At 41.2% G+C, this 24,953-nt stretch overlaps 1 protein-coding gene across 2 annotated transcripts in view; it reads left to right on the top strand.

Annotated features, from left to right (window-relative positions):
• SETBP1 (SET binding protein 1) overlaps positions 1-6,865 on the top strand; it is a 355,347-nt gene extending 348,482 nt beyond the window's left edge. The window contains exon 6 of one of the 2 annotated variants that reach the window (XM_080684674.1): positions 1,606-6,865. In XM_080684674.1, coding sequence (XP_080540800.1) covers positions 1,606-2,222 — 617 coding nt within the window. In that variant the 3' untranslated portion in view covers positions 2,223-6,865. The remainder of the gene's footprint in view (positions 1-1,605) is intronic. The other variant, XM_080684675.1, reaches the window with a different exon arrangement.
• Positions 6,866-24,953: the final 18,088 nt, after the last annotated feature.

The following is a 24,953-nucleotide window of genomic DNA, read 5'->3' as shown; positions in this document are numbered from 1 at the left end:
TCAGAAGCTCACTCTGGCCTTTTTTATTTTGATCTTTATAACTTACTTTATTTAAGATTGTTCAATCGTTAGTCATTGCTCAGTAAGTTTTGCAATGACCTTTAGCCTAAAGCAGTGCCATTTTGACCTGTCCTGTGGAACTCAGAGCTTCCCACTCCACAAAGCCAGTGTTGTAAAAACTTCAAATGAAACCCCTCCTGGAAATCTGTGTTGGGCACAGCATGAGAGAGGGATGGGGTAGAGCAGGGGAAAGAATAAAGTGGGAGTGCCCAGGAATAACTAAGAGTGGTATCCATGTTTTAAGCATTTTTTCCCCTCATTTTCCTTAAGATATTTATTCTAACACAACAAACTGTGATGCTAAAATGCAACATTTTCTTTTAGACCTGCCACATTTAGTAGGGACAACATCTTCTACTCTACATCTGGGCTTCTTTGGGGTTGAGCATGTAGGGTAAATTATAGAGGTAAGGAACTAATTGAAGACACACTTTGTAAATTTATAAGTGGCCAGAGAGAGTGGCCGATGTGGAGATGGGCAGCAGATTATGTGTGAGTGCCTGTGTGTGTGCATATGAATGTACACATGTGTCTCGTGAACCACACAAGAGAAAGAACAACCTAAAAGAGGAAAGATCTGCTGCGTCTTGAAGCTATTCGCACTTTATTGTGTCTGAACTTCAAAATGAAGCAGTTCTGAAGGCTATTTAGTGGCGGCAGAACAGGACTTCCTGAGACCAGAAGTTTGGCTCATAAACTAAAGGAGCATCTGGCCAACAGGACGTGAAAATAGCTCTTTGCAGACAATGGCCTAGCGGTGGGAATGTAAGGGATTCAGAAACACCTGGCTGATGTTTCCCTTCAGGTTCCCAGAGGATGAACTGGTCAAGTGGACATCTTCAGGCAACCTAACAAGTCCAGAAATGTGGGGTGGGGGCTAGGGGAAGAGAATTAGAGAGGTGGTGTTATCCTAAATAGAGTGTCCCAGAAAGTAATCCTCCCTTCTGACAGTGGAGGAAGGTTAGGAGTAAAATATTCCAGTTCAGGTCAAGACATCTCTTTTTGGAGGTTGACAGTACATGTGAATCATCCCTACCTTCAAGTACCTACCTATCAAGATGGCTTGATAGGGAAGGCTGCTTGTCATTCTATTCATTCAACATTTTCTACAAAAAGAGAAAGTATAACCTAATGCTAAACTGAATCAGATCAAATGTCAAAGGGTCATAAATAATAAAAGCTGTGATAGGAAAATCCATATTGTGATTCTGACATTAGTCTTCTGAGTGGATCTCCCTAGTGGCATGAGCCTCAGTTTCCAAATCTTAAAAATGGGAACAGGACTACTTAGTGGATTGTTGTGAAGATTGAAATAATAGAAATAGAAATGCTTTGTAGATGTAAGATATTTAATCAATGTTTATTTTTATTGTCTTTAATTTTAATAAGGAAAAGGGGAGAATAAATATTGGGTACTAAATCATGTCCATGGCATTAACGGTCCCCAATCTCCGCAGGCAAATATGACGCCAGGTGTCACTGAAAAGGCGAGGCTTAGGACAGCTGGCATCCTGTGCTCAATTTCTTCTCTCTCCCCTCCTGCAGCCAGCTCCTCCCTGAAGAAACGATTCAAGAGGCGGGAGATCGAGGCCATCCAGTGCGAGGTGCGGAAGATGTGCAGCTACACCAAGATCCTGTCCACCAAGAAGAACCTGGACCACGTGAACAAGATCCTGAAGGCCAAGCGGCTGCAGAGACAATCAAAGACAGGCAACAACTTCGTCAAGAAGAGGAGGGGGCGTCCCCGAAAGCAACCCACCCAGTTTGATGAGGACTCCAGAGACCAAATGCCGGTGTTGGAAAAATGCATCGACCTGCCCAGCAAAAGGGGTCAGAAGCCCAGCCTGAGCCCGCTGGTGCTGGAGCCTGCCGCCAGCCAAGACACCATCATGGCCACCATCGAAGCGGTCATCCACATGGCCCGGGAGGCGCCGCCCCTGCCCCCGCCGCCACCACCTCCCCTCCCTCCCCCGCCCCCGCCCCCACCGCCGCCCCCACCTCTGCCTAAGACTCCCAGAGGAGGTGGGAAGAGGAAACACAAACCGCAGCCTCCAGCTCAGCCCCCGCAGCCGCCCCCGCAGCAGCCCCTTCCCCAGGAAGAGGAGATCAAGGCCAAAAGGCAGAGGAAGTCCCGAGGGAGTGAGAGTGATGTCCTTCCCTAGGGTGGGGCTGGGCATCTGAACCTGGGGCTGGGGGAAGGACGCCTTGGAAGGCCCCCGCTGTAGGGACACCCTTGCTCTTCTTTCCAGAAGCTGGGCGGGCTGAATCAGGCCAGATGACGGGGTTGAGCCATCAGGAGCTCTTGGGAAAGCAAAGCAGGGGGGACGCCTTCAAAAGAAGCTTGTCTGTGCTTTACAGCAGTGCCCACCCCAGTGGCACTTGGCTATGGCTAGATCCTGGACAGGCCAGTGAGCAGAAGACCCACGGAGGAGGAGAGAGCTGGTGGTGCCCATGGCCACCAGACCTCCCATGTCCAAGGTGTGCCCTTGATGCCACTGCATTTGCTGACCAGGAAATGGAAAGGGAAACACCCTCGATTAGGGAACATTCCAAGGGCAGAAAAGCTGCAGATGTCTCAACTGGCTTTGTTGTAACCCACTTCCATTTAATTGGTTTTTTATTTCTTTGGGTTTTTCAAGCTGGGCTAGGCTTTGGGCACCAACATGGTCTTCAGGTGACCTGAATCTTTCCGTTAACAATACAGTTTCTCAGATGGACTCATGTCATCAGAAGGTGGGATTCTAGTGATAGGCAACCTTAGACTTGCATTCGTATTCTTCTGTGAGCCTCTCTATCACACATACACTGATATTTGGCATCATCTGTTCCTCCTTTCCCTTTGCCCGTTAGGTACTTCCATATGCCTTTTCATTAACTTACCTGCTGCCTTCTTTTCTTTGGTACACACCTGAATAATGTAAACCTTAGCTGTGTTGTAATGTTCACCTTGGCATGCTGTCCCAGGGAACTCAGCTTTGAATCCCAATCCTTGTATTGCTAGAGCCTTTTTAATACGTGATTTAGAGCACCTGAGGATCTGTTGACCCAGGCATCCACCAGGTTATTTTTATACTTAAAACATATCATCAGAGAATAGGCAGAATAAGATGGTTTTAAATACCCCACAGCAAATGGAATAACTGACAAATCACCAAAAACTGAAACCCCAGGCACCAGAAAGACAAGTGTTTAGCAATGCCTTGGTATGTGATTTTTTTTTTCATACAAATAACTATCATAGGTCATGGGAAAAGGAAACAAAAAGACACTAGGAGAAGTTCATTATCTCTTGATAATTATTTCTTAAAAGCAAATGGGAGTAAGTGTTCTTATCTAAAAAAAGGAAAAGCTCCAAGGGTATCACCACTCCAATTGTATTGAGCCACCTTGGACAAAATATCCAAATTGTGGTTGCCTTAATAAACTAAAACATTTTTGTACATAATGTAATTATAAATCTATCAGTCTGCATGGATGCAAACTGTGTGTGACAAATCGTCTTTTAAATGGTCAATTTCAACTGTACATTTCTCATCCAAGTTGTACTCTAGTCATTGGTTTAGCGTGGACAGACATTCCATCTCTTATTACCCATTTCCACAGCCCAAGTAAAACATGTTAAGGAGACTCAGAATGAGTATGAAGTCATCCCATTGCCGTAGATGTTTTCTAAAAGTCGGATGTGGAAAGTTCAAATGAGTATTTTCAATTTCCTCCTTCCTCCTCCCTTTCCCTTCCCCAAGACATTGAACACCTGGCATGGTAGAGTATAAAAAGAGAGACAGAATTAAGTTTTCTAATGGGAATTAGAATATCTCGTTTGCCTCTACATTCAGCTTCTTTACAGGAAGTAGGACTGGCTGGAAATTGTATTATTATTGCAGAACACAACATTATTTCCTTAGAGAGAGATGGATTTTTGTTGGAAACATAAGAGAGGGTATATGCGGGAGTGAATTTTAAAATTCCAAGTTAATATGCTGACAAGCATCACTGCTCTGTCATGGTACCAACAGTTGGTTGAAATTACCCAGGGAGCCATCTGTTCTGCACTGTTGCCATGGGCTTCCCATCATTTGCTGCCCAGTAGGTCAGTCGCATTTAATCCCAGCAATATGTAAGTTTAAAGGAATGCATTCTCCCGGACTTTAAAGCTTGTATCATAGAGACTCAGTTTGTGACCCTGCTTGACCTTTGGCATTTCACACAAGTTGAGCAGCAAAATCAAACCAGCCACTTTCAATTTGTCATTCCCAAGCCATGTCTGAGTGGTTCCAAAGTCACCAGAGAGGAAGTTTTAAATTAGCCCCACTCACCCCGCCATTGCTAGGAAAGAGCAACCATTTTCATTCCAATTAAGCCCGAAGAGGGTTCTCTCCTGTTGGACTTTGAAAATCATTCCCTTCATTCTTTCTTTTGCCCTTCATCTTCGGGTGTTGTACTGTTTCCCCCAACCAAGTCTGGGAGCAGATTAAACCTTCCTGCAGAAGAGAATGAGCTGACACACTAAGCTGCTTAAAGAAGGACCCAAAGCTTAATTGGCATTAACCTCTAGTCGGTGAGAAATTTTAAATAAGCTTGAAATTTTCAAGCCAATGGAAAGTACTCCAGGAGAAATACAACAGAGTTGCAACGTAGACATAAATTCAATTCTTCAGTTTTCATGTGAGTTAAATGCAAATCCTCTACTTCTACAGCCCTAAGAATAGACTAGGAAACTGCAGAGGATCCAAACTAAGACCTACTTGAGATCCAGTCACCTGCACAGCTGACCCTTCACCACACAGATTTCTCCCTCAGTGTCACACCTTACATTTTTTTCTTTGCTTTCCATTAACATATCTCATCTGTACCAACATTTCCTTATGTTCTAACCACCTCCTTTCCATTTTCCTCCCATTCCTGTCCTGGCTCAACACTGGCCCAGTCTGAATTCATTTTCTTATTGGTTGGTTGGAGAACCAGATCTCCTGACCTGGTTCTAGCCTGTGTCTAGCCAGCCAACACTGCCTTCTGTGGCCACATTTTTATGTAGCAAAGATGTCATTTGGAATGCCCCAGACTCCCTAAACAGCTCCAGAAAGTATTTCATAATAAAGAAATCACTTAGTGTTCTTTCTTTTCTGGAAAACTTGCCTTCAGCAATCAGGAGGAGTAAGCCTACTTCCAATGTAGGGAGTCTGATTAGGGGGGAGCAAAGCTCCCCGGAGGTAATTATGGGTCTCTGATCCACCTTTCTGGGTGACTGGGAGCCACTTGGTGTTCAACCCCTCATCTCAAATGGAAGGAACAGAAGTTTAACTTCCTCTAAGGCGTGGCTCTGGCTAAAATCCACAGAAGACAGATCTAAGGAAAGGAGAGAATGTCATGGGCTGGTTTGTGACGTGGCAGAACCCGAACTCAACAGCCACTAACAGGCCAGAGTAGGTGACTAAAGGCTGACAGAGGGTTCCCATGTTAACTTGACTGTTGTCTGGAGTGGGGAGCCATCTTCGATGGCAATCAGGATTTGTGTTCTACACATTGCTGGGTCTATAAACGTGATAAGCAAGTGGTGACAATTATAGTATAAGGTGATGTATGTGCAGATCATAAAAGATTTGGTTTTAGGACTTAAGTAGAAAATCCCACTCTTACAATATTCAGATAAGGAGCTTTTGGAGAATATTTTTCCCTACCACTAGGAAGATTTACCTGGGAACTGTGTAAAGTCTACATATATTTCCAAAGCCTTTAAATGCCAACTGTAGCATGGAGAGAGAGGGGGTGGCAGAAGCCGAAATGCCTCAAAAGCCATTTAAGTGTTACATTGCAGGATTTTCAGTCCTCGTTATGTAAAAGTAGATAAATATAGACATTACTCTCAACACTACCCCGTAGTATCACAATGGTCCAAATGCCAGAGCTTACAGATAATGTCATCACAGTGCCTAGAAACTCGAACTGTAATATATCGTAGCATTTTCGTGGTGTTTTTTAAAGTTTCTTTCCACAATGCAAGGCTCCCCCTGCTTCTTGTTTCTTGGAGAGTTTGCCCCACGGATGAGTCTGCCTTCCTTGTTGGGCTCAATCATTTGGGGAACAGTCTTAGAAGCACATATCAACCAAGGAAGAAACTTCCTGGAAATCTATCGCCCACTTGCCCAGGTATAATAAACACTAAATGGGGGGAGGGGGGATTGAAAAAAGCTGCCACTGGTCAACACAAAAGGGCAGTTCCAACCTAGGTTGGCATCTTTCTTTTTCTTCCTTTTTAAAAAATATCTATTTCTTAAATAATAATAAATGCACATGATGTGTTAAATATGTATATATATATTTCAAAAGAAAAAATGGGGCACAAGATTGTCTTACAAGTCGTGCTGGCTAATTTTTAGTTTGTATTCATAAGTGGTTTTTAAAAGCCTTTTTTAAAGTGTAATTTGCATGTTCTACTTTGATTGTATGTAAACATATTTTAGAACAAAAAATGTATTTGTATTTTATTGAATATAGAGGCAAGAAAAATTGTACATTGTTTGAAATGTTCTTTTTGTAACAGTTTTTATTCATAAAGCATTTTTGTACATTTAAAATGAACATGGACTTGCTGTTATTTGAGGCGTAGATACATCTGGCATGCTTTACTGTCATGCTCCTCCATGGTCTTAGATGTTGGGTTTTAAACATTTTTTCTAAAAGAAAGCTCAGTCTTTTTCGCTACCAGATCAGGTTAGCACAGTATAGAGCACTTAACTATTAAAAAAAAAGTTAATCCTATTCATATGTTATTCATTGTGTGAAATTAAAGACATTCAATTCAGTCTAACATGAGTTGTGAATTCTTTTGTTTTCTTTTCCATCTGGTTCACATCACTAAGCAGTTTAAGAGCATTGGAGGGTCTTTGCTCACACCAACTGGATATAGAATCATTGAGAAAATTCTAACCCAACTTTTGCCTTTTTGTATGAATCTGTGAAGTCCATTGTGGGCAAGATTTGAGTCTGACTTGCTGGGTTACTGTTCAGAATCTATCACACCTGAACATAAAGCCAACGCTGATTCAAAGAACCAGCAAGTCTTCTGCTAAAAGCATTAAAAATAGATTTGTAAGGTGTTGGAGACCCATCCTGTCCTAAACTTTTAGAAGAGCATTGTGGATGAAGATTAAGCTTTTTTACTAATATCCCACGATGTCAGATTTCTGAAGGATGGATCCCTGGCTGGACGTCAGGTTTGACTGGAGTAAGAGGAAAGGCTATTTAATCAACCACAGGAAGTTCCTGAGGGTCCCTCCATAGTGGACCACTGTGGGTAAGCCCCTAAGGGCAATGCAGGGAATAGGCAGGAACGTACAAGACAGGCCTGTGGAAAATGAACCAGCAGTTTTAAGCAGAATGAGGCATGTGGTAAGAGTGCTGGGGTCTCAGAAGAAGGCTCCAACCCCCAGATTGGACTATTCTCTACTCTTTTGTTCTAGGTTTTAGTGTATATTCATAAGTGGATTTCTAAAGCCCCTTTTCAAGTGTCACAGGTTCTACTTTGAGAATATAAATGTAAACATACATTCATTTATGTATTCTTCATTTCCTTTCTTTATCTTATCTTCTGTGCCTCTTCCAAAAACCAGCAAGGTAAGTAAAAAATGGTCTGAGCAGCTTCCCATCCCTAAACATCAGTCTGACTCACCATGACATTTATTAGGACTTCTGGTATTTGCAGACCCACAGTGGAATAAGGGAAGCCTGGTGGAATGAATGGAAGTCTTCCCAAGTAGATTATTAGTAGATTATGAGGGCAGCCTCAGGGTGGTCGGAGCACTGGTGCTTTAGGTTGCCTTCTGAGATTGACTTCAGTCAGCATCCTCTTAGAAAGTAGAATTTTCCTCTCCTTGCCTACTATATTGCAGGGAACCAGGCAAATTTAAAGCATTAGAGCATCTTCTTTCTAACTCAGGTTCATTAGACCAGGGGTATTTCTGAAATCAGCAATGACTTCAGAGAGTGCCTTTAATCTCTTTCTACCAGCTTCTCACTCAGAGACAAAGCTGTTGCCTTAAAATGGATTGGTGGCTCAACTTTTAGGGTTTTTAAATCGGTCCAGAGAGTCGCAAGGTGCAGATAAAGATTCTCAGGAAAGTCTGACGTGCTCGCACATGTGGCTGGCATGAATCAACCTACTAATAAACAGGTGGAAGGAATATATATTTTGCAATTTCTCTGCAGCTCACTTTTATTAATTTTTAAGACCCTATTTAACCAGCAAGGCAGAATCTTAGCTTCAGACCTGGGGAATCTTTTTCTAACCTGGAGGGGTAGGGAGGAGGGGTCATTTAGATAGCCTTACTCCAACTTTCTTCCAAATTGCCTCTCTGTGCCCAAGTCCTTTCTATTTCCTTAGTTTATAGGTTTTTGAAACTGAAAAGCCAGAAAAAAAAAACAAAAAACAAAAAAAAACTTTTTCATTTCTCCCCTGTGCTTTGTGCTGTCAGGAACATGCCCCGAGGGGATGAGCATAAACCAGCCTGGCTGCCTGTATGGTGGGGAGGAGACTAACAGAAGAGTGGGCAAATCGGAAATCAGTTACCTCTTAAAATTTTTAACCTGTCACAGGTGATAGGGAGTGAGGACAATGGGATGTGAAAAGCTAAAGGATGTGCCCAAGGTCCTGAAGCCTCTTTATAGGTCAAATGAGATAATGAGTGGGTGTGGAAGGCTTTGGGAAGGAGCCGAACAATGTGCAGTTCCGTCATTTGTGATTAAGTAGTGCTTCTCACTCTTGTGGGATATGCCAATATCCACGTTTTTAATTGTTATAAGGCTTTGGCAATAAACTTCCCTGAAGTGTCACTCGGGCCTTTGTTTCCAGGATTAATTAAAGGAAAACTTGGTTCCAAAGTGCTATTGGTATTCACATATGCTACAATTGGGAGGTAACAAATGGAAATGTTAAAAACAAATGAGAAGAATTAAAACCATGCACATTCTCTCATGGTTAAGCTTGATATTTTAAAACCTAATTATCCTCTTTTTAGTGGACAGAGTACATTTAGTCAGCATGCCTCCTCAAGCTCCTCTCGGTGGGATGGTTTCTCAGACTTTCCTTGTTTGTGATAACCTATGATTTTGAGGAGGACTGGCCAGGTATTCTGTAGAATGTCCCTCACTTGGGTTTGATCTTTTTTTCACAAGTTCTTAAGAAGATGATCACAGAGGTAAAGCGTACACACTATCAACATTGCTTTCGGCTGTTATTAACCTTGACCACCTGGCTGAAGAAGCATTGGTACAGTTTCTCCACTAGGTGTGCTCATTGCTATTAGGGCATCATTACTTCTTGGCCCTATCAGCTGGCCAGACAAGGAAATGTATGTGTGTATCACAATCTCTATATATACACTATATATACATATTGTGATATGTAAACATCTGAATCTATATTAAGCTAAACATGAGTCTAAACTGATAATCTTGATAAATCTAACTCTAATACATCACCACATGAATCATTCTAGCCTTCTCTTTTATTTTTTTCAAAATTAATAATCTTTTAATGCATTTTAAGAGGATAAAATAACCAAACTCAATTATATACGTACATACAGGAGTTCAATAAGAATATGGGACCCTAGGACAAATTAGACAGTTGAGGTTTATATGCAACCTTAAGTTAAGGAGCAAGGGGGGTGGGGAGATAATGATTTGGGACTTCAAAGGGGAGGAAGGCAATTCACAGGGAGTTGGAGAAGCAAATGTTTGGTAAACAAATGTTTGCTGGACCATCTTTTACAAAGGGCACAGAGAGGACTTACCTTCCTTCCTAACTGTAACCTTCCACTCCAATAGTGAGAAAAGTGGTTCTCACCTTCTGCCATTCATTTTCTCAGTTGCTTAATTTTGGTATACTGGCGTCAGAGTAGTTGACTTATACCTATCCTTTTCAAATTGGCTTTTTGTCACTTAGCATAATTTCTTTGAAGTTCATCTGACAGTTTGTGTATCAGTAGTGGGTTTCATTTTATTGCTGAGTAGTACTCCATATTTACTATAAATAACCACAAGGTTCCAGAAAAACTCTCTAAACTCTCTGTGTCTCTGGGGACATTTCACCTTATTTTTAAAACCTTATATTATAAAATAAAAACCAATATAAAAACCAAACAAAATATGGCTTTATGCATTGTTATAAGGTAAATCATCTATAAGCACCAGCCAGGTCAAAAAATAGAACCTATCCAGCTACCCTAGACTTGCCTCCACGTTCTTCATCCCAACCCAGCCCAACTTTCCTCCAAAAGTCTCCTGAATTTTATAGTGATCATGTCAGAGAACTTCTTCTTGGTTTTATCAGTGAAGTATACTTCCCTAGACATGAACAATGTCTTATCCATTTTTTAAACTTGATATGGCTTATAGGCCTCTTTGAATCTACTCGTCTCCCCTCCCTCCCTTACTTTCCTGCACATGGACCTGGTGGAGAACCTTGACTGTTTGACCTGCAAAGTTGCCCACTATGTGGATGTTGCTGAAGATTCATCCCTGGTGTAGTTCAGTGTGTTCCTCTGTCCTTGGAATTCCCTGCACATTGGCAGCTAGAGTCAGAGCTGGAGCCTGAGGTAGCTGGATTCAGCTTTGATCCCTTTGGAAAGTTTGAGGGTGGAATTGTATTCATCATCAAAGAGGTACATAATGCCTGGTTGTTTCTCTGTAATGTTAATAGCTCTTGATGCTTAATGCCTAGATCTACTCACTTAGTAGGATTGAAAAGTGGTTGATGTTTTAATACTAGCATTATTTTTTACTGATTAGTTGGCATGCTTTTATATGGAGATGCTTTTCCTTATCCCTTCTTTGGTTACTTCTCATGGAACAGTTTATATAAGAAAAGCAACACAAAATTGTGGTTCTTTATTTTATGTTAAGAATAATGAATTAGTTCCTGACCACCCTCCAAAAGTGACCGATTTGTCTTTTTTTTAAAAATATATATATTATTCTGAACTCATGAACTTAAACATATTTGAAGGGTTTCACTCCACTGCAATTAGTATCATTACTGATGTTCAAATGGGCCCATTTGTGGCCAGCTGGAATCTCTTCCAGTTGGCTCCTGAATTCCTTTTATATAACCTCAGCAGTTTTACATAACCTAGTAGACTTTGATAGCTTCTTGGCTATCTGGTGTGATAAGTTGTTCTAAGCTCATCTTGCAATTATTCTGTTCAGATCTTAAATGAGCCATTTTTCTAAGAACTCTAGTTTTATTTTTAAGTAGAAAACTATTTCAAGAACACAATCTTGGCACTAGGAATAGACAGATGATTGATAGATGGATGGATAGACTGATAGATAGATAGACAGAAATAGATAATCTCAAATAAATTTGAATTGAAAATATCAATATGAACTTGTTTTAGGTATGTGTGTTCCTATTGATACTTTTAATTCAAATGTATTTCAAATTCCTGGATTTAAATTGGAAGAATATTTATTAAAACATGCATTTGTACATTCTTTCTCTCAGATCAAGAATCTTAAGAACATAAGGGCAAAAGAAACAGGAATGCATAATTATTCATTTTTTTACTCCACATCATATGTACAAGTCTCAGTGAAACCACTTTAATACTATCATTAGGATGATTTCTGAAAAGATGGGGAAAATAGTATGTGTTTTCCTGCTCCCATAGTGGATCTATGTCTGCATCATCAGAACAAACAGAGCGTATTGCTTACTGTCTTTTCACACAGAGATCATCTTAGTTTTAAAAATAACTGACTATTGAATGCTTGCCACCATTATTATGTCAATGCCTCCTCAGTCATTTTGGTGTCTGATGCTCACTATCAAGTAAATTCTTACACAAGGGCTCATGGGAATACAACATCCCACGTTCTCGCAGGTAACTAGGAATTGGTATCTTAAACTTAAAAGTCTGTTGGATTTAAAACACAGCTTCCACCAGGATTTGAGGAGAGAAAGAATGTGTGTAATCAGCTATTTCCACTGGTGTACACAAGAATTTTTAAAACATGTAAAACCCGACTACTTAGTCAGGGGCACTGACCTCTTTCCGCTTAGACTGTCAAGTAAAAAAATTACAATAGCCAACACAACAATAGCTATCTGGTATGGATGGCTCAAAATGATCCCTATTTATTTTGTCAGATCAGCAAAAAATAGAATATATTTTTTGGTGTGCTGCAGAATTTTAGTAATTAGTTTATCTATGCTCTGAGATGAAAAAGGTTGAAAATCACTGATCTCAGTGTAGATAGGACCTGAGCCTGACCCGAAAGGATAGATGGAGACTGCCTGAGAAGGCAAAGAATAAGCCTCCCCTGGTGTGGGTCACAAATGGAGGGAAGAAAATATAAGCAGACCTGCTGTAAGAGTTATGTACATGGTGCGATTATGGAACAGAGAGGAGGTCAACCTGGAAGGTGGGGTGACATATCACAGAAAAGGGAAAAAAAATATCAGTGGGGAATAGAATGAATAAATAGGACAGGATCATAATATAAAAAAAAGACAGAAAATTAAGACTGAAATTGCTGAGCATTTATGATACATTTTAAAAACAATAAACCACGTTTTAAAATTCCTGAGAGATTGATTTATGGTTTGTGGGCCAAGTCATGTATTTTGATTATGTGGTTCCCTTTAATACTTAGTACCATTCACATAGAACCCTCTCAAATTTGCTGATTCAACACAATAATAAATTACGGTAAACCTACTCCAAAAAAAAGTCTATGTGAGCCAATATAAATACAGTGGCTATAAAACAGGTGCTGGCACTCCAGGAAAGCATACCCATGATGGCTAACACAGTTGATATAAAAAATCCACAAACCAGGGTGGCTATGAGTGACCATCAGTGTGGCTCAAAAAAATAAAAATAAAATAAAATAAAGCACACCACTTTCTAATATGTTTAAGAGATGTTATTTCCAAGAACCACTTACTGAGTTTAAACTCAGAGGGAGATGTCAGTACTTCATAAATACTCTTTTTTCCATCTTTCTCTCCTTCTCTCCTTTCCCACCAGAAGTGGGATACGTTTCTACTAGACCAGGAGTTGGCAAGCGAGGGCCACAAAACGAACTATGCTGCCTGTATTCGTATGGCCCATGAGCTAAGAATAGTTTTATATTTTCAAATGTAAAAAGAAAAGAAGAAAGTAAAAGAATTAATGTGCCACATCCCGTGAAAGTTATGTGAAATGCAAACATCAATGTCCATCTATTTGGTTTTATTTGAACTCAGCCCACTCATTCATTCGAATGCTGTCTGTGGCTGCAGTCCCACCACCACAGAGTTGAGTGGTGACAGCAGAGGACATGCAGCCTGCACAGCCTGCAATGTTTGCTCTCCGACCCTTTAAGAAGCCTGTTGGCCCCAGAATAGACCAACTCAACTGTTACTCGTCAGGAAGTTAAAACACAGATCATTTGCACATGATTCAGTTCATCAGGATATTTGCCTTTAGCATTTAATCAGCTCCTGCACCTCATTTTTCTGACTTCTCACCTCAGTCACTTTCATCCCATCCTATGTCCCTCAGTCACTGGGCCTTCAAGCTCCTAGCTTAAGCTGTATTTATTTAGACTCTTTTTACTAACCCCTCAGTGTTTCCACTGTGTCCAGGTTTCCAGTCCAGCTAAACCCTCCTGGCCTCCAGAATTCCATCCTGAGCTCTACCAGGTGAAAGCACTTGCCCCTCTGCATTTTGGCCCTGAAGCCAGATAATCTAGTTCCAATTCATAATGAACCATCTCCCACTGTTACCAGGTGGTTGAGTGTCTGCTCCAGTCTAAGGTAAGCACCTTAGTGGCAGAGCCTGTTTAGCATTTTGTTCTGTCCCTCCTACCCAAGGCCAGTCCAGCCCCTATATAGATAATCACTGTGTTTGTTGATTGACTAATTGACTGATTGATTGAGCAGCTGAGCCAATGAGGTAGAAGCTTGGGGCAGCTCAGAAAGGCCTTCATATGAGGGCAGTGCCTCAGGCAGAGTTTGTTTTCTTTGTACTCTTTCTCGCGTGGGTTCACTGGTTTTGAAGAGCATGTGAGAAGGAGAGAAGATGGTGCAAGTGAACCAAGGCAATTCATCTCCATCTGCCTTCAATTCTCAAATGGAAAACATTTCCAGGCCTGCGCCTGAGAACCCGACCTGGTCACAGAACATCCTGTCTTCCTCTTGTTCCATGAGCAGCGCCGAGTTGCTGCAGCCTCATAAATCCTGAGGGCCTTTACAGCCATGACGGCCGCCCTTCCAGGAAATGGACGGACGCTTTGAAACCCCCATCAAAAGAGAACATTGTGTTTCTGCACATCCAGCCCCGCTGTGGCCTGCTTTCTCCAGGTGCAGGTAGACTGGGCCCCAGATAGTCAGACGCGCTTTCTGCTTCCTAAGCTCCCGCCTTCCGGAAATGTGCAGGAAAACACAATTGCCTGACACTGATCAGTGATATGCTTGAGGGAGCAGAGGTATTGTTATGCATTTATTAAATTAAATTTTCTGGGATGTGACCCAGAAAAGTGTTCCCCAGGGACTAACACAAAGTGATGGTTGCAGAGGGGAAGCAAGGCAAACCTGTGCCCAGAGAGCAGTCCATAGCTGGCCACAGCCAAGCGTCTTCCTTCTGTGGGAGATCTCCCCTACCTGCCAAGGGGAAGGAAGTCTGGTGTCCAACCTGGAGGTGGAGGGAGGAGGGAGAGAAGTGAAAAATCATCCAGGTTCGCGTGCATGTAAACCATGGCTTACCCAGTAGCCCTTGACACAGCCCCCCTCTCCCACTCCCAGGCAGCTCTGTCTTGGTGCTGCCTTCTCTTCTGCTTCCGTTCCCATCAAGACTTGTATGTAGTGTTTCTGGCCACATCTGGAGTACTGAGTGTTTGGCAGCACATTAAAAAAGACATGTAGCAGACCGAGGATCGCGTACTGGCTGGAAGGCAGAGCGCTGGATGTGAGAACTTGGGCAGGCAATAGCTTCACTTCCCTGTTCTGTAAAATGAGAGACTGTGATATCTACCTGCCAGGGTTACGGTGAGAATGACATGAGACAGTGGCTGTGAAAGCACTTTATTAACCGCTATATGAGTGGAAAACATTATTAGTATGCCTGCCAATACTATGTGAACTGCTACTGTTACACTTACTACTATGACAACCGTAGGGCCTGCTAATACTACCATTCATATCAATCAAAGGGCTAGATGACCAGGTAAAAAATCTGGAAACCACGTTAGACCTGAGAGGGAAGATTAAATAAACCACCTGGAGTCAGTCCAGCAGAAATTTTCCAGTGGGAAAATCATTGTCTTCAAGGATCTGAAAGTTTGCCATGTCGAAAAGGAGGTAGGCTTGTTCTGAGTCCCAATACAAGGAGAAGTATTTTATTACAGGACAAGAACATGCTCCTAATATAATCATCAAACAATGCAAAGTGTCACCTTGGAACACAGTAAAGACATTGTCTGTAGAAATGTTGACGTGGAGAGAGTTGAGCATTTATACACCCATCATTCTTCATGCCTTGGTGTCTATTGCTGGCCTACGAATGCCAGGCTATGCTTTAGGTACAGGGGCTACCACAGTGAACCAGACCAACGTCTGCTCTCCTGGACCTTACATTAGGTTATAGCATTGTGGGGAGGTTGGATGCTGTCTCGACAGCCTTTTCCTGTTGCTTCTCTCATTCTGACTCTTATAATACTATGATTTCACAGATAAGCAATTAAGTGGGGAGAAGGGGATGATTAACCTCTTTCTGCCCTGCCTGGGGAGTCTCCCTCCAGCCTGGCAGGAATGGACCTGGCAGTAGAGAGAGTCATCGAAAGAGCCTCCAATTCCTTGGGAATCCCTTCCCATAAGTGAGTGACTTTCCTTGGCTGAGAGTGGCCTGCCCTCCCTTAGAGAGTTTCAGGCAGTGGCTGTCCTGGCAGCTGGAGGAGATGGCAGGAGGAGAAAGTAAGTGAGACGGAGGCAAGGAGTAGAAGTGGTTCAAAATTAGAGAAAAGAAAGACTCAGGAACCAGTAAGACCTGGATCCAGTCTTGTTCTGCCATTTCCTAGTGGTGCTACCTTGGGAAGGCCTTTCACATTCTCTCTCAAAATCACAGATTCCTCTTCTGTAATTAGGTATAACAGATTTACCTCATACTCTTGCAGTAAAAATTAAATGAGATAATTTTTTAAAATAATTCCTAATAATACTAATTAAGATGTAGTTAGCAGTCCATAAATGTTAGCTATTTTATCATCTACTATAATACAAAATTGCCTAATTTATATTTTTGTTCAGGGTTGTCTTTGAGCAAAATTTATAAAGTAAATTCATTTTCCATTGAATGGATGGGGGAATCAAAGATCATCCTGAACTGAACAGTCAATGCAAAATTTTGCATGTGAGGCAGGATTGATGAAGAAGTACATATGCTGTTGATATGTATGCCTTAATTTATACAACATGGCAAATGTCCACAATATCTACCCATTCATCTATCCTCCCTTCCTTCCTCCCTCCCATCTTCCTTTTACTTTCTTTGTGTTTTCTTCCTTTGGGTTAGGACTAGAAGAAGCAAGAAGGCTGCTCAGCTGAGAAGCAAAGGTTTAGCATTTGTGGATCATTTCTTCAAGTGCATGGAGCTCAGTTCTGAAATGAAATCCTGAGTCATAAGGGCCACGGGTGGGTGGGATGGGTTTTGAGATATCCAGGGGATATGGAGTTTGCTATTTTATGAAAGAATTAAATATAATAATAATTGAGGGAAGCAGTTGGATCAAAATAAATTTGTTTGCTAGGCAATTTGAAAACCAGAAAATGCTTAAAATGCAAACCACAATATGAAAACAACCTCAAAGGTTAATGAAAACCTGCAACAATAGACAAAGAAAATGAAGAATTGCAGCAGTCTTCCTTCCAAATCTATTGAGCAGTCATACCAACATCCTTCAAATGTGGAACACTACCCAACTCCATCTATTCTGCCTCAGAACTGCTGAAATAGGACAAGATGTTAAGCTATAATGCCTTAGTGGTTTCTTCACTACACCAAGAATAACGACTGGTCCCCACAGGACAGCTGGCTTGTGCAGCTATGCCTGGTAGGTGTCCCAGGGATATTTGTTTAATGCATTAGAGTCCCTGGGTCTAGCCAGTTAAAAATGCCAGGCATTTGCTAAGAGCCGGGAAGAATAGGAGTAGAGAAACTGTGCAGTAGATTTAGGGTATGGCCAAAAATACTGATCTAGGGAAGGCACCTAGACAAAGTCAAAAAGTCAGAACTCAGAGGAGTAACAGTAAAATTTTTAAAGTAGTAACAAGGAGATTGAAATATCAAACTGGATTGAGTTCTCGGTTGAGAAGAGGTTGTTCCGTGTTGTAGAGAGCACAAGTTCAAAATTCCAGAATTCGGAAATGTGCCTAAGTCTGAAAACCAGAAGGACATTCAGCCTGAGAACGGAGCAGAGAAAGGTGGACATGAGCCTGTGAATGTGGAGGACTGAGTTGTCTCTCCATTGTTAGGTCTCCTACGTCATAGGCCCTACTCCTGCCGGGACATGTTCTTAAAACATTGCCATGTCCCCCGTACTATAATCTGGCAATGAGTGCTCATGACTTCCTGAACTGTGGCTTCCTGCCAGTGCCCTTTGAGAAGCCACTGAACTGCATATATTACTGGAACTTTTCTCAGCAACTGAGAAAAGAATTTGTTCCCATGACACAAAATAGGGCATGGGCAGGAAAGAGAAGCCACTGGACAGTTGTCAGAGACCTTTTAGTTTACTCATCAAGAAGCTGGGGATAAAGGGTCTTAGAACTGGCTCCTAGGGTTATTGTGGATCCCAAATGAGATCCTGCAGGTACAAGTTCCTTGTAGACTTTAAAGCTCCATTCAGACATCAAGATTCACTATCTTAACTCAACAGCAGGGCATCTGTTTTCAAAATATGACTTAGGGCCAGCACCATCCTAAACCTGCATACTTTTTTTTTTCCTAAGGAAGAACTGAATTGTGTTGTTTTTGGCCTGTTTTGCTTTACTTTTCTCCTCAAAGTCTTTAACTTTCTCCTGGGAAACTGATGGTCGGCCTGATCCAAGCCTAGCATGCTCATCCTCTTCACTGCCTGGCACTAGACTTCAGCTGTTCTGAGTCTGGGGCACAGGGCATCTCCCTCTTGTCTTGCAAGCTGTCAGGACCTCAGGAGATTTTAGAGTTGTCATCAGAGTGTAACCCAGCCACCCTGGACTATGTCTTTTCTAAGAGATAAGCTTAGTTGACTGTGAAGGCAAGTGGAGGGTAATTCTGCAGAAAATCACAGGGAATTAACACAATTAGGTGCCATGGTGCAGCAATCCCAGGTGCTTTGGGCAAATTGAAACATCACCTCTGTCCATTCCCTTATTTGCTGACAGAATACAGAAAGACTGCTGAGCCAGGAGAAATGTTTGCAAAATTTGGCCTGTGGTCTTCCCCATACGCAGATGCATAAGCATCTCCCAGCAAAAACAGCCTTTGGAGGGGCAAACTCAATGGCTTGCAGATTTGCCCTTCTATGCCTTTTGTCTCTTCTACCTCTTTAACCATCGTTTTCTCTCCTTTTGGGACCTCAAAATGTGTTTTCATAAGAGTATCTTATCATTAATTAAGCCTTGGAGTGATGTATAATGAAATGAGCAGAAACAATTAATGAAGAAGTGTAGGTTTCCTCATGAGTCTTCCACTGTGCATTTGAGAGGCATCAATACCTTCCCCAAGGTCCAACTGCTTCCAGTGCCAACAAAGTGATAGAGAATCATACCAAAGCTTTCTTCCTTGCCTTATACACTTGCGAGGGTCAAATGAAATTTTAAAAGGCATTTTGACAAATGGAAGGTTATTGCAATTTAGATGGGTTGACGTTATTACTATTATTGGTATGAGTATTTGTACTTGTATTGGTAGTAGCAGCAGTAGTAGCATTTATGGAACCCTGGAGTCTTGGTGGCAGGAAGGACCAATTTCTATAATACTGTATTACCTGTTAACTTCATTATCATAATTACTATTTTATATGCTTCTTCCATTCTGTTTTCCCTGGGCATTCATAAAAGCATAACTAATGTCTCTCTATTCTCTTCTATGCCTCTCCCATCCAAACCTGCTCTTAAGAAATGATCAGTCAATAAACCCAATGGTAGATCTACTAGAATATGGATTCTAAACCTAGAGAAGAAAAAGATGAAAATGAAAGAAATGGTGAAGCCAAGAAAGAGAAGAAGAGAATTCTCCCAGACTTAGAAATTAATCTAGGGGAGCGAATTGGGGGTGGGGGGGGGGGGGAGACTGTGTTTAATGTCTCCTTAGGGCCTCACTCCTCTACTTCTCTAGATCAGGAGCAGTTTGGCCTGTGGTCAACTTCACGACTGGCTTAGACTTCCTCAATATGGGATAAGATAGCTCTTATAAAAGTCTCGACAGGATTTGGATAAATGTGATTCTGCAATTTAGGGTAAATCTCTGTGTTATTTTACACACTTAATTACTTCCTCCACATTTGTTTTAGGATGCTATTTTTAGAGCCGAAAGCCACAGGAAGCACTAAGGCTCCCTGGGCTGAATGGATGGACTGTGTCCTGGTGATCAAAATTCATTTCTGAGTTGTTTCCTGAAATGGTATTTTGACACCTGGGTCATATGTTAGCTTTATGGAGCTCCTCTGTGACATATAGCAACAATGCAGATATGCAATAGCACATTAATCACAAGGAGGTAGCATGGAAGTTCACTGATGCTTGTCAAGCTGTATTAAGGGGAAATGTTGAAGTCAGATTTTAGTTAAATATCAAATGCAAAAATATTAGCTTACTTTTTAGTTGGAAAGATCTTTTGTGGCATCATCTTTCCAGACCCTGTTGTCTACAGAGCCTTGGTAAACCTCAATTCAAGAATCAGAATTCTGTGTTTTAGAGCTAGAGGGACTCTAAGGGATGATTTTTTTTTTTTTAGACATCTGCCACTGGAAAAACATTATCATCCCCAAGTTCCTGATGAGGCAAGTAAGGCACAGAAATGTGAGTAAGTTAGGTACAATCACACAGCTGATAGGCGGTAGCCAACAGGTTCAATCCCAGGGCTTCACTCTAAGAACAGAGTTGTCTCTAACTTTCATCCATGATCATTCAGGACTACTGTTATGGGGAACAATGAAATATTTTTACTTGGGCTTGAGAAAGATCTAGAAAGTTCAGTCAGCCTTAGCTTTTCTGTTATAACTGTTGGTGTTTTCTCTTCACACATTGAGCCAAACCCATGAATTGGCAGAATAGGAAGCTTTAACAGGATGTGAATACCTTCTCAGCCCTCCAGGACCTCCCAGCACTTGACATATCTTCACCCATGGTCAACATCTCTCTTTCTTCATTAAGTAAGAAGACTAAGAATGCAAATTTTTGTGTGACAGTATGCTACCCTGATTAAGGGAACAGGTTTTGTATTTAGGAACACCCAGGAAAACTGGCTATGTCACCTACTAGCTGTGTGCCCTCGGGCAATTATTTATACTTTGATCTAGTTTGCTTATTTGTTAAACAATAGTACAACACCTATCATATGGAGATAATGACTGATTAAATGAGACCATAAAGTCCAGGCATATAGAATAGATTCAAGGACTTCATCCTACCCAGATGGAGAAATATGGCAATCCTTGACTTCCTCCTGGAGATCTACTCTTGAAAAACTGTAGAACCAAGAAGCTAATATGGTTTCCAAAAACTAGAAACAACTACAAGGGAGGAATCCTTGGGAGATTGGTGTATTGGGAGGTGTTTGGCTACCGGGAGGGGTAAAATTGGAGGGAAGGTTACATTCTGCTCTTGCCTCTCCCAGCATTAGCATAACTTTGGGACAATCATTGCCTGCACCTTCATGCCATAAATCTGTAGCAAGAGCCTAGACCACCAGGGCTGGTCAAAAGCCTTGCTGGGTGAGAAACTGACAAACAGGTACAAGGGTCTGGTTGTCCTCGGGCATTCATTTGCCACCTTCGCCATCTTCCCTGTAGGCTATCAGCTGATGTGTTATTTTCTATTGCTGCCATAACAAATTGCCACAGACGTAGCAGTCATTCTGTGTGAGAGTCCGGGTACCGCATGGCTCATTCAGGTCCTCTGTTTAGTTTCACTAGACTAAAATTAAAATGTCAGTGAGGCTGTGCTCCTTTCTGAGGCCCTGGCCAAATTCAGTTCCTTGCAGTTTTGGCACCGAGGTCTCTGTTTCCTTGCTGGCTGTCATCCAGAGGCTGGTCTCTGCTATTAGAGCCTGTCTGCATTTCTTATGCTTTCCTGTGGCCCCTTCCAACAATAATGGGTTGAGTCCTGCTCATGCTTTGAATTTCTCCAATTTCCTTTTCTGCCACATTGCTCTCACTTCAGTCAAAGAAAGTTCTCTGCCTTTAAAGGCTCATGTGATTAGGTTTTGCTCACCTGGATAATCCAGGATAGTCTCCTTATCTGAAGGTCTGCAATCTTAATTGCATCTGAAAAATCCCCTTTGCCATGTAACATGACATATTTACATGTTCCAGGGATTATGACATGGGTATCTTTGGGGAGATCATTTTGCCTATCATAGATGGCACGCATATAGGCATATTTTTCAACATGAAGAGCTATCTCATCACCTGCTTGTAGCTAATCCCCTCAGCTCTGTGTGATCTGGATTCTTCCTTCCTGCCGTCCCCCATTAGGTATTTCTTCTTTTGCATGTGTTTTAAATTGTTTCTCCACAGTTCAAAGTCTGTAAGCATTTCCTAGCCTCCCCAATTTTTAAAACCCCCTTTCAGTTTTTGACTTCTGCATTTTTTTCATATCCTTCTCCAAATAGCATTCTTTACTCATCTCTACCATTGTTCATCTGTTCACCATAACAAGGCTTTTGGTCCCCAACAAGCCAAAGAAATTTCTTCAGCAACGTCATCAGTGACTTCCTAACTTTCTAACCCAAATGAATGCATATTCATGATTATCTTATGCAACATCTTTATATATAAATACAATGTTATCCATGACACCCTCTTCTTAAAATTTTCTCATTTCCCCAGTTTAATGTCTTCCTTGTTTCCAGATTTCTCCCATTCCTCTGGCCACTCCTGGGCTTCTCTCGTCCACACAACTCTTTAAATGCTAGAGTTCTTCAGAGATCTTTTTGAGGTCATCTTCTCTTTTTACCTCACATTCTCTCTTTAGGCAACCTCAGCCAGTTCTGAAACCTCAGTGGTCATCAGTATGCTTTTACCTTTATTATAAACCCAAGCTTCTAAATTGAATTTCAGATCCTTTTTATCAAACCACCTACTGGATATTTCCTCTTGAAGTCATACCTTCCTCCCCACCCCAAAACCTAAATCTCCCCCTCCCTTAATTATCTACCTATCCATTTTTTTAAAAAAAGAGAGGTGTTATCTTTGATTTCCCTTTCTTTAACTCTCAACATGAAATCAGTGACCAAGTCCTATTCAGTAAATTCTACTTATTTAGCATCTGTCACATCCTTACCCTTCCCCATTGCTATGCCTTCATACTAGCTCTTATTTATTGAATCCCTTTGTATGTGAGTCATGATGTTAAACTCTTTTTGAAAATTATTTTACTTTATCTTCATAATAATCTTGGGAAATAGACAACAGTATTTATATTTTACAACTGAGTAAACTTAGGCATGGCTTAGTTAAATGACTTGACATGTGCTGTATTGTTTCTAAATAGCATTCCAGGTCCATCTAGTTTCTAAATCAATGCTTTTTCAAGTGCGCTGTTGTAATTTATTATTTGGGCTCTTAGGCATCTTCATAAGGACTCCTGAAAAGTTTTTCTAACTAGTCTCCCAACAACTCTTCTTATCCTCTTAATACCCCCTCTCCACCTCACCTGCAGCCAGAGAGTATCTGTGAAATGAAAATTCAGTCTTGATACTTCCAGTCTTAAAACCAGTCATTGGGTTGCCTTTGCCACACTAGGATAATTCTCACCTCCTTAGTCACTTTGTCTTCTGCTTTCATCTCCAACTTATTTTCTTGATTTAAGTCATCTATTCCACACATCAAGATTCTAGCAAGTCCCAAACTTCTTTCTTATTTTGTACCCTCCTCTTGGGGTGTTTTCTCCTGCCATTTATTCTGGGGAATCTCTCACCACAATTCAGTATGATTTAGCTATACTTTCTCATTGAAACCTTCAACCTTCTAGAAAAAACAAAAAACTTTATAGGCTCCCAACTCCCCATAAATGCAATTATATGCTCTTTTGTGTGTGTGTGTGTGTGTGTGTGTGCGCGCGCGCATCCATCATGCTTTATACATATTTCTTTGGTTGAACTCAATGTTGTTGCACTTATTTGCTTATTTTTATGTCTTCCCCCTTCTCCTAGAACTATAAGGTCCATGGATCAAAGAACACACATTACTTGTATTTACATTTTTAATACAGTGCCTCTCACATGTGAGGATTCAATGATTGTTAAATGCTTGGTTTCATGAAAGATAGAGACTTGAAGGCCAGACTAAACAGTCTGGATTTTATTCCCTAGACAAAAAGGAAAAAGAAAATAGACATTGAACTTTTGGGGGCATTTGTTTGCTTGTTTCTGAGCATGAGAGTGCCATGCCCGAGGCAGATGTAACTGGCAGTAGTGTGTAAGATGGCCTGCAATGGAGAGAGTGAGGCACAGAGGAACCTTTACTGGGCCAATTCTATAGGCCAGGTAAGAGATGACCATGAGGCAAAAGAGGTCACTGTTGGTGACCTCTAAAACAATGACACTCAACAAATGAAAAATCAAACCATCATATACTCTTTTGATGTGACATATCCACAGGCAGAAGATATGGGAAAATACAAAGGGAAGTGTCAAGAATGATTGCACAATGCCTTTGGATTCTGGAAATGGTGGGTAGATGAGGGGAGAGTTTATCATGTCTTTTATACAAGTCGTACATATTCCTGTCACAAACTAAAAGTAAAGGCAGCAGCCTGAGCGTTTATTTAGATTGTATGGTTCATTTATTGTCTCATATTGTCCCAGTCAAAGATAATTATTTCTTAATTAATCACATGTAAACAGTCTATATCCTTTGCAGGACTGGCTACTTAAAAGAACATTTATCATAGCAATTGGTCCCATATACCCAACTAAAATCACCCACTTTTTGGCTAGTCTTGCTCTAATTGACTCCTGATCATTTTTGTGTTTCGGATGGTTTGGGAAGAAGAGAGAAGTTGGAGGAAGCCAGAGAATGAGTAACATGTGGAATTATTCATTATCCTTGTTATTTCCTTTTAGAAAAATATGCCTGAAGATAGGAAGAAAATAAACCTTTGTGAATTGAGACATTGGCAATGTGCCTTAGAGTTGGTCAAAAAGTGATTTTATTTCATCAGGAATTTCCCTAACAGAGCACATAGGATTTTTAGAGCAGTGAAAACACTCTGTCTAATACTATGAGTACATGTTATTATACATTTGTTCAAACTAGAATGTACAAGAAAGAGTGAGCCCTAATGTAACCTATGACTTTTGGGTGATTATGTTGTGTCAATGTAGGCTCATCAATGGTAACAAATGTACCATTCTGGTGTGGGTGGTGATAATGGGGAGTCCATGCATATGTGGAAGTATAAGGGAAATCTCTGTACTTTCCTTTTAATTGTGCTATAGATCTAAAATTGCTCTAAAAAATAAAATCTTAAAAACATTTACCAGAGAAAAAATGGCCACCACCCTATTTAATCTCATGGGGTTGGTATTTACAAATGACCCGAAACTGCAGAACTGGGCTAGTGCCCATGTTGGTCTGGATTGTGTCATCCTGGGAAGAAAGGCAGTGAGTGTTTTCATCTTCCTGGATTCTGAGTTAAGATGCAACAA

Source organism: Plecotus auritus, assembly GCF_963455305.1.
Source record: "Plecotus auritus genome assembly, chromosome: 8".
Classification (NCBI taxonomy): Eukaryota; Metazoa; Chordata; class Mammalia; order Chiroptera; family Vespertilionidae; genus Plecotus; species Plecotus auritus.
The sequence above is the reverse complement of the archived record's forward strand: the minus strand, read 5'-3'. Positions and strand labels throughout refer to the sequence as shown.